Consider the following 10613-nt stretch of genomic DNA (forward strand, 5'->3'; position numbering starts at 1 on the left):
CAATAAGGAGTTCATGATCTGAGCCACAGTCAGATCCTGGTCTTGTTTTTGCTAACTGTATAGAGCTTCTCCATCTTTGGCTGCAAAGAATATAATCAATCTGATTTCGGTATTGACCATCTGGTGATGTCCATGTGTAGAGTCTTCTCTTGTGTTGTTGGAAGAGGGTGTTTGCTATGACCAGTGCATTCTCTTGGCAAAACTCTATTAGCCTTTGCCCTGCTTTGGCTGCCCCATTTTATATTCCTACCAGCATCCATGAGAGAAGAAAACTGAACCTTCTGGACAGGAGCTGGTATCCTCATTTGGACAGGAGTTCTAATCCAATGACACAGTCTGACATATTAGAAAAGCATGACAATTTGCCCATGATGCTTGGTCTTCCTAATCTATTTCTATAGCATAGAGAAAAATCTGTTCTTTAGATCAGCTCAGGCAAATTATATACCTCACGTGGGTTTTTTACTTTCAACTAAAATTAAACTTATGCATTTAAAAGATTCAAAACTGACATTCAGCTCAGAAACACAACTTTCTTCCAAAAGAAAAATAGTAGCCCATAATGAAGGCTAGTATGTACAATCAGCAGCCAGGTAGTTTTGAATATAAATTGTTGTTGCTGTTGTTTAGTCACTCAGTCACGTCTGACTCTTTGCAACCCCACAGACTGTAGCCCACCAGGTTCCTCTGTCCATGGGGCTTCCCAGGCAAGAATACTGGAATGGGTTACCATTTCCTCCTCCAGGGGATCTTCTTAACCCAGGGATGGATTGCATCTCTGGGTCATCTCTTGCATTGGCAGGCAGATTCTTTACCACTGTGCCACCAAGGAAGCACTTGAATATAAATAATGACACATAACAACTCACCTCTGGATTGTGAACTCTACACATCACAGGAAGAGAATTCATGGTGAGAACAATCTTTATACGATGTCAGTGACCTCCACAATCTTCGACAGCTAAGCCGGAGGATGAAGGAAGGAAAAAGGAAGATGCTGTGCTATATCAAAAAGCAGTTTACAAATGAAGCTGAGAAATCTGAGCTACTTTTCATTAGATGTCATATATATGTGAAAATAATTTGTTCTGTCACTTGCAAGCACATGACTCTCCCCAGTACATGAGGAATGCAGCGGCATCCTTGGAGAAAGCTTGCATACTACAGAGTGTAAGGTGGAATTTGCATGAGTGTATAATTTGCATATGGCTAAAATGTATTCGCATGGCCTATTCTATCCTCTTCTCTCTCTCAGAGTTCATTTTCTGAGAACAGCCAGGACCCTGGACCCACACATCACTTCTTTTTAAATCTCATGCCCCTTCATCTTTGGGTAAATCTGCCTTGGGGTCCAGGTCTCTGCCGACTTAGACGCTCAGCCCCTGGACCTCAAAGCTGGGATTCGTTAAAGTCCAACTAGTAAAAGGGTTTGGTCAAAGTCAGTCACAGAAATTAACTCAAGGACCCTCCTGAGAAACACAGCGAAGGAAAACTCGTTCCAAGGAGGAAATCTGAGGCTAATGCAAGAAGCTGGGAGACCAGTAGCCAGGGGCTGCCTGAGCTATCCACACGATAAACCCACCCAGATCACACAGCCTGCTCACAAGCTGAGAGGAGGCCTCCCCAAGGTTGAGGGTCTCCTGTCCTGCCGTCTTAGATGTGAGGCCCAGAGATTCCCCTGAAGCCCTGCCCTGAAACCAACACTTGCATGTCATTGGGCAGGTTGCTGTCATGTGACCATTCCTTTCTGCAAGGGTGTCTGGGAAATGTAGTATTTTAGTCTAAGGGGTGTGTGTGTGTGTGCGTGTGAGTGTGTGTGTGTGTGTAATCACGCACCCGCGCGCGCAGCGGGGGTGCACTCAGTTGTGTCCCATTCTTTGGGACTCTATGGACTGTAGCCCACGAGGCTCCTCTGTCCACGGGATTTCCCAGGCAAAAATACTGGAGTGGGTTGTCATTTCCTTCTCCAGGGTATCTTCCCCACCCAGGGATTGAACCTGAGTCTCTTGCGTCTCTATTAGCAGGCAGATTCTTTATCACTAGCTGCCACCTGGGAAGTTGGGAGTACTGATAGGCAAACACTATGTGGATGCTATAAGTAAAGAAGAGAGGAAGATGGTTACAGGTAAAGTAACTGTTGGGCCTTCCTGGTGGCTCAGCAGTAAAGAATCTGCCTGTAAAGCAGGAGACCACCTGCAATGCAGGAGAGAAGGATTCAATCCCCGGGTGAGAAAGTTTCCCTGGAGAAGAAAATGGCAACCCACTCCAGTATTCTTGGGAAATTATTCTGGGAAATTAACAAACAGCCCTATTAGGAGGTACTCTAGGAGCCTTACTAGTTTAAAATGACTCCCCATTAGGAGCAGAGAGAAACAGAGGACAATTTTGCTTTTCATTACATGCCTTTCTGGATAATTGATGTTTTACGCTAAATAAATCGCATGTAGTCCCATGAGCTGAGAGAACTTAGCAATATTTCCATTGAATGTATAGTTTCAACATGCAGTTTCCTCCCTCTTGCCCCGGTTTGATAATTACACTTGACATATTTGTTCTAGTTACCCAGCAATTGAACTGTGGTGCTGGAGAAGACTCTTGAGAGTCCCTTGGACTGCAAGGAGATCCAACCAGTCCATTCTAAAGGAGATCAATCCTGGGTGTTCATTGGAAGGACTGATGCTAAAGCTGAAACTCCAATACTTTGGCCACCTCATGCGACAAGTTGACTCACTGGAAAAGACTCTGATGCTGGGAAGGATTGGGGGTGGGAGGAGACGGGGACGACAGAGAATGAGATGGCTGGATGGCATCACCGACTCAATGGACATGAGTTTGAGTGAACTCCAGGAGTTGGTGATGGACAGGGAGCCCTGGCGTGCTGCGATTCATGGGGTTGCAAAGAGTCGGACACGACCGAGCGACTGAACTGAACTGAACCCAGCAATTCTCTCTGATCTGGACTCCTGGTTGACTTGAAATAGAATTTCTCAAAATGTTTCTTTTTTTCTATACGGTCTCCTTGAATAAAAATATCTGCAGTGGAAATGTGTGTGTGGGGGGGGGGGGAGGGGCAGTAGCATTAGAATAGTGATGAAGAAATAACTTTTTCAAGATGAGGACTCTTGTCACAGAGTGTTGGCTGGCCCGGTTGTGGAGTGACTCTTTCAAATAGCAGATCTTAGAAAACTGTTTCACTTGACTTTGGCACCTTATTTTATTTTTTTTCATGTAAGGGCCTGCTTAATTGAGGATAAATTTCAGGGACACTACACGGTCCATTCTGTTTAAACAGCTTACAAAAATCCATTCTCTTCATATAAGGATGTCAATTTCTAGAGTCTGCAAGTATGGAGTCAAAATTACTCCTGAAAAGTACCCTACATTGCCCATAAAAAACAGAATGATTTCACCTCTTAGTAGATTAAAAATAGCCAGCTTTTTCTCAAGTGTCGTGTCTGACTGTTGTTTCTTTGGCCCATCTGTATATGAACCTGAGTTTCAGCACATTCAAAACAAAACGAAAATGATATACATACACACACACACAGCACGTGCACACACACACACAGACTGAAACCCATTTCAAGACTAGACTGACAGAAGGAGAATTTCAAGTTTCAAAGAGAATGTATTTCTCTTGGATTTCAATTGTGCATAAGAACTTCTGAAAAGCAAATGTAACTTTTAAACATCACTTGGCAGTGTGTCTGTGTTTCTATCATAGTGCTTCAAGCCCAGCTTAGCGTCTCAGGAAAGAGCGAAAAAAAGATTCCCATTAAGTTGAATTTGGCTTTTTGACCATCAGTTTGCACAGGGGCTGGAGTGGAACCTGGGCCCAGAAGCAAGACTCAGAGATGTCCTGGCCCCACTGACAGTTTCACTCATGTGGCCCTTCAGACCCTTCACTCCAGGGCAGGCGGCAAGAAAAACACATTTTTGTCCTCCTGCATCCCAGGACCCTGGCAGAAGTTGTGGCCGACCCAGAGGGGCTAAGGCCTGGCTCCTAGCTGGTCCTTCAAGCCACCAAAGCCAGTGCTGAGCAAGAAAGGGCGCTTGACGCCAGCTGTGCCTGGAGCTTGAAGATCACTCTCCCCACCCTACCTGCCTAATCCGCGCAGTGACCTTAGCCCCAAGGTGCAGTATGAAAATAACAATGGTGTATCACTAGCTGGTCGGCTAGCCAATGCTCCAGGCTTTGGGCTGTGTCAGAGGTCCCATGATTCTGCTCATTTCCCTTGTGGACAGGGAACCGAAGTGAAAGGTTTCAGGTATGGGACCCCTGGGAAGCCCGTTTCTGTTGCAGCAGCCACCAGCATCTTTGGGTCCGACCAGCTCCTACCTGCAACACCTAAATCACATCGGACCAAAACTGGGGTGTCAGGAGGAGTCCCCGAATTCTGCCAAGCTCAGGTTTGAAGTAGCTGAGCTGTGAGCGCGCCTTCATCGGTGATCCAAGAGCTGCTCTAGGACCTTGGGTTGGACGCAAGGGGTACAAAAAGCCTATGCTCCGCACTCCCAGTTTGACAAGCTAAGGGTGCAGATAGAGGGTGGGGGCGCTAGATGAGAACCCAAGCTTTGCGGAAAGGGATTTCACATAACCGGACCCCACTTTCCGGATCCTAAGTGCCAAAATGTGTTCAGTGTTAGGTGGGGGTAGACCCCGGGGATAAGCCGAGTAGGATACAGTTAAACGCTCTCCCTCGGCCACGCCCCCTCCTCACTTCAGGGACCAGAACATGGTCTGATTCCAGGTGCGTCAGATGGTTTCAGGTTGAAGATCCTAGAAGGACCAAATCTGCCCCCATTCTTCACCTGCCTGCCCCAGGGTCTGCCCACCCAGGGAAATGGCCCCGCAGAGGCGGAAGCGCTGCTGGTGGCGTCAGCGCCCCCTAGGTTTCCTCAACAAATTCCAAGTTCTAGAGACAGACGCCTCCGCCGCCTCCTTACCTTCGTCCTGCAGTGCACCCCGGGGCCCTGTGTTTGGAGCGCATCCTGCAGCCCTCGGATTCACGCCGCCGGCCAGCGGCTTCCCCTGACCCCGAATCGACATGGGCAGCCGAAGTGGGCGGGTCCGGCTGGTTCTCCGAAGGTCGAGCCGGATCCCCGCTGAGTGGTCCTAGCTCCGGCGGCTCCGGCCCTGGCGGCTGTCGGGGCCGGGAACCCACAACTTCTGCACCTTCTGTGACCTCACGCGCTCTGAGATCCGTCAGTTTCAGGTCCGCCCCACCACGCCCTCGCCCCGGTCCCGCCCCTCTCTGGCCACGCCTCGGCCACGCCCACGAGCGCCTGGTCCTGGACCTGCTCCGGCCGAGGTGCAAGTTGAAAGAGCACCCGCCCGCAGGCGAGCTTCCCTCTAGGGTGCTTTGGGAGAGAACGGGAAGGGGAGAGAGGACGCTCAGAAGTTCTCTTTTCTGCTGCTAAACCCTACTTTATTCATCCCTTTGCCTTACCTTTCTGAGGCATAGATAGCCCTGATAAGTTCTGATCCTGTTCTCCAAGTCACTGCGGGAGAGGGAAAGTGGGGTGGACAGTAGACACGCTGGCCTCGAGATGTTCAGGTGTCTGGAATTAGAATGGGGTAAAAACTGTGTGTGTGTGTGTGTGTGTGTGTGTGTATGTGTGTGTAACAGCATGCAGTTCTGTGTGGCTGCACAGCACTGGGAAATCGTGGCTTCCTCTGGAAGGGGTTGGACGGTTGAGACTGGAGAGAAAGGAATTCTACTTGGGCTGGAGAAGAGAGTAGCTTTTCAACCAAAAAGGTTTAACTGTAAAATACTGATTCTTATAGCTCTGGATGCGAACAGAGAATCAATTTTTAAATAAATTATGGTAATTCTCCAGCTTTCCACTTCATACTGCTAATTCCCAATGCATCCCTTTCCCAGCCCCTACCCCCTCACTGGCAACCACAAGTCTATTCTCCATCTTTGAGTCTGTCTCTTTTTCACAGATATGTTCCTTTGTGTCGTATTTTAGATTCCATATATAAGGGATATTATGTGATATTTGTCTGATTTACTTCTCTTAGTATGATCATCTCTAGGTGCATCCATTTTGCTGCAAATGGCATTATTTCATTCTTTTTATGGCTGAATAATATTCCATTGTGTGTATATATATTATATATGCTGCCACATTTTCTTTATCTTTCCATCTGTTGATGGACATTTAGGTATTTTCCACGTCTCAGCTATTGTAATAGTGCTGCTGTGAACATAGGAGTGCATATATTTTTTTGAATTATAGTCTTTGGAACATGTTTAAAATCATAAAGGCTATTTAAGCCTCTCAAAATCACTTTGAAATGGGAAATAAAATGCATTCCATTATTTCAGACTGAGGGACTGGCTGTTTGACTTTCCCTCCTGTCAGGAAATATAATTTTTAAGAAGCCAGAAAAAATGTGCCTTTCTCTCTTACTCCCTGATCTACTTTCGTTTTGCAGGTTCATGATTTACTATTCTCTATATCTGTTATTTCTTTCCTTCATACATTGAATGTCACCCTCCCAAATGGAAGGCAAATTCAGATTCTGGATTAAAATGCAATGAGCATGGACTTCCCTGGTGGTCCAGTGGTTAAGAATCTGCATGCCAGTGCAGGGAACACAGGTTCAATCCCTGGTCTGGGAAGATCCCATGTGCCACAGGGCAACGAAGCCCATGCGCCACAACTACTGAACCTGTGCGCCCTGGAGACCACGGTCCACAACAGTCTCAACTAGAGAATAGGCCCTGCTGGCCACAACTAGAGAAAGCTGGCACACGGCAACGAAGACCCAGTGCAGCCAAAAATAATTAACTAAAAAAAATTCTTTAAATGCGTTGAACTTATAATCAGGGAGGTCTCAGTCTGTCCAGTGTCACATAGTGACACTACCTCCTGTGTGGATAAAGGCTTCTGTCCCTCCAGTCTATCTGTCCTTCTTATGAGCCATTATAATTCATTTAATCCTTACAACAACCTTATGGGATTGCTATTTGTGTGGTCTCTTTTTAAAGTTGAAGAAATTAGATACAATGTAATGGCTTTTACTGAGTATTTTCTAACAGGCAATTTACTGTCTATACCTTATTTATGTTTTTGGTTATTTGCTTTTGTTCTATTTTCAACGATTCTCTGCCTTGCCTCCCATTGAAAATGTAAGCTCCTGGTGGATGGCTTTCTGTCTCCTCACCCCTGAATTCTCAACAACTGAAACAATGCTTATACTGGAGTCAACAGTTGCCAACTGAATGAATCTTGTGTAAGTTGGTTGCCATTTCCTTCTCCAGGGGATCTTCTTGACCCGGGGATGGAACCTGGGTCTCCCGAATTGCATCCAGATTCTCTACCGTCTGAAGCACTAGGGAAGTCCCATATTTGCTAATACCCTGACTCATTTCTGGGCTTCCTTGGTGGCTCAGACAGAAAAGAATCTGGCTGCAATTCACGAGACCCGGGTTTGATCCCTGGGTTGGGAAGATCACCTGGAGAAGGACATAGCAACTCACTCCAGTATTCTTGCCTGGAGAATTTTCATGGACCGAGGAACCTGGCAGACTATAGTCCATGGGGTCACAAAGAGTTGGACATGACTGAGCAATTAACACTTTCGCTTTGACTCATTTTACCAATGAGGGAATCTAGATTGAGAAATGACAAGCAAAAATCACCTACTGGTTAAAAAAGTAATGGTAATACTTATTCAGTATTTGCTTGAGATACTATTCTAAAAATAGTATTTTAATTAAGCCAGATAGATCTCATAAGATCACCCAGGTGCATATACTCCTACTACACCAATTACAGGCCAGCAACTAAGATTTAAGATGGTTTAGTAAGTTACCTGAATCACACTGGTGGAGCTGGCAATCACACTGAAGTAGTAGACTGCCTCTAGAGACCACATTCGTAACCCCCTCAAAGAGTTACATATGTGTGCTAAAAAGTGTCTGGAAATCACGCATGTTCATTGCGCTAGGTATCTTGGTTATGCTAGTCTGTGTTGACTCTCCCCAGCTCAACCCTTCTGTGTCTGATCTTGCCAACTCGATTTTTTTCTACCTTGAACAGAAAGAGACACATTGATTTATCACTCCTACTGATCAGTGCAGGAAAGCACCCCAAAGAAGTTAGCTGGGATTGAAATCTACTCTGAAGTCAGCCTCTGTGGACATCACCGTCCCCGGAGTGGGCAGCGCACCCAGCTTCCCAGGATAAGATGCAGGCAGCTTTTGCCTGTGCAGTCAACTTTTATGATGGATGCCCAGTCACCCATGCCTGGTCATTAGCCTGTTCCCTCTTGATCTCTGCTTTGAAGCATAACTCTTGGCAGGTTATCAGGAGCCTGGATGCTCTGCTCACATCCTTCCACTCTGAGTTCAACAGCAGAAAACCACCCATTTAGCCATTTAGTGTCCAAATGTGCAAAATAGGGTTCAGATTTGCTTACGAATGGAATTAGTTAATTCATCACCCTGTCAGACTTTTTATCCAGTTTGCACAAATCAGAGCTAATACTCAGATTCTCCCTCTTCTAAGCTAGTTTTACACGTAACAACCCATTTAATTCTCCCCACAACACTATCAGGTTACTATAATTTCTAATTCTTTTTGAAGGTGAAGGAATGTAGACACAGATGTTCAGTTTATAAAAACCAGTTGTTAGAACACTCGGGATTCAAACTCAGGCAACTGGGCTGTAGAGTCCACATTTCAAAACATATCACTAACTGCCCCTCTCTATAACAGTAAGTCCCCTCGTACGAACCTTCAAGTTGCAAACTTTCAAAAATGAGAACGTGCATTGTCTTGTCCAATCACTCTAAGTTAGTTCATGTGTCTGCTATGCATTTTTCTGTGTGTGCATCGTCTATGAGAGGTTGTGCTTTTGTGTACTTTACTGTACAGTAATGTGTAGAGGCTAGCTGGATAGTATCTATATAGATAGAATTGAATCCAGCAAGGAATCAGAACCTGTGACATCAATGTCAGGCCTGAGTGAAATCACAGCTTGCCCTCCGTCTCCTACTGCTGATGGTCCTTCAGCTCTACCATCTCCCAGCTCTTCTTGACCATTCACGGGATGCCAACCCCTGGTGCTCGCTGTTGTACTGTAATACTGTGCTCTTCAAGGTCCTGTACTGTAAAATTAAGTGTTATATTTCTTGCATTTGTTTTGTGTGTATTATTTGTGTGAAAAGAATTATAAACCTATTTATAATACTTATTGTTATACCACCTTATAGTACTTTATCATTGTAATACCCTATTCATGCAATACTATATAGCCAATTGTGTGAGTTGGGTAACTAGGCTAACTTTGTTGGACGTACAAACAAGTTGGACTTATGAATGAAGTCTTGGAATGGAACTCTTTAGCGTGTAGGGAACGTACTGTACTTTCTTAAAAATGTGTCATCTGAGTTGGGAAAAACTCTCTTCTGCTTTTTCCTTTATTCTGACATTCACTGAATTCTTCTAGCCACCAGATGTGTGGGTTTCCCCCACCAAGCAACTTTCCAGTACTCTGTGGACACCAAGCAGACGTCCTAGTCAACTGGAAAAATAGTGCACAACCTGGAAGTTGAGAATTATGTTTTATTTGACCAACAAAACTGAAGACTTAAGCTGGGGAGATGTCCTCTCAGATAGCTCTGAGGGACTGCTCTGAAGAGGTAAGGGAGGAGCCAGGCTATATAGGAATTTTTGCAATAAAAAACATGATGGAACATCAAAAGATTACTGCTAATTAGAGAAAAAGCAGATAATTCAAGTTAATGAATTTAGCACTTTTCTATATATGGGCAGATGCAAGAGTCTGGGCTTGCTGGAATCATTCCTTTGAAAGGCAACTGAGTTATCTAGGGCCAGTATCCTGCTTTTCTCCATCTGGAATCCCCTTAGGGTGCTCAGTCTGAGGCTGTTACAGTGGTAGCCACACGATTCTTTATTTACTGATACGGCAGGTGACAATTTTCACCCACACCTAGGATTCAGTTCAACTCAGACACTACCTACCTGGAAATAGAATCATAACCCATGTGGAAAGGGCTCAGTCCATGAAACCACCCCCACTTCAAGATGCCAGTCACCAGTCCAGATAGTCACCTGTGTTTCTGACCAACCACCTATAAAACAGAGGTTCCCACAACCCCCTCCACCGATTCAATAGTCTTCTAGTGTGAATCATAGAACTCAAGGAAAGAGTTCGCTTACCAAACTACCAGTTTTTATAAAAGGATATTATAAGCAGAGATAGGTAAGTGCATTTTCCCCAGAGCCCCCAGAAAAAGACACAGTCCTGCAGAGACTTCAGTTTCAACCCTGTGAGACTGAGTGGAGGAACCGGCCAATCCTACCAGACTTCTGAATTTACAAAGCTGTGCAATAGTAAATCCATGTTGTTTTAAGTACGGACATTTACAAGGATTTGTGACAGTAACAACAGAGAGCAAACACCCTCCCTCACAAGATGCTGTCTTTTTTTTTTTTAATTTGGCTGTGCTGGGTGTTAGTTGTGGCACACAGGCTCTGTGATCTTCATTGCGGTGTGTGGGGTCTTCAGTTGCAGCATGTGGGATCTAGTTCCCTGAACAGGGCTCGAACCTGGGCCCCTAGCATTGGGAGCG

At 45.4% G+C, this 10613-nt stretch overlaps 1 protein-coding gene across 1 annotated transcript; it reads right to left on the reverse strand.

Moving 5' to 3' along the window:
* Positions 1–680: 680 nt before the first annotated feature.
* LOC148774867 (uncharacterized) lies at positions 681–7891 on the reverse strand. Its single transcript, XM_088827858.1, has 4 exons — positions 7829–7891; positions 5451–5539; positions 4948–5361; positions 681–961 (listed from the first exon to the last, which is right to left on the reverse strand). Exons 1-4 carry the CDS (start codon positions 7889–7891, stop codon positions 886–888), a joined length of 642 nt encoding a protein of 213 aa, XP_088683984.1. The 3' UTR covers positions 681–885.
* Positions 7892–10613: the final 2722 nt, after the last annotated feature.

Source organism: Moschus berezovskii, chromosome 19 (genome assembly GCF_049115385.1).
Source record: "Moschus berezovskii isolate FMDL1 chromosome 19, NW_MosBer_1.0, whole genome shotgun sequence".
Classification (NCBI taxonomy): Eukaryota; Metazoa; Chordata; class Mammalia; order Artiodactyla; family Moschidae; genus Moschus; species Moschus berezovskii.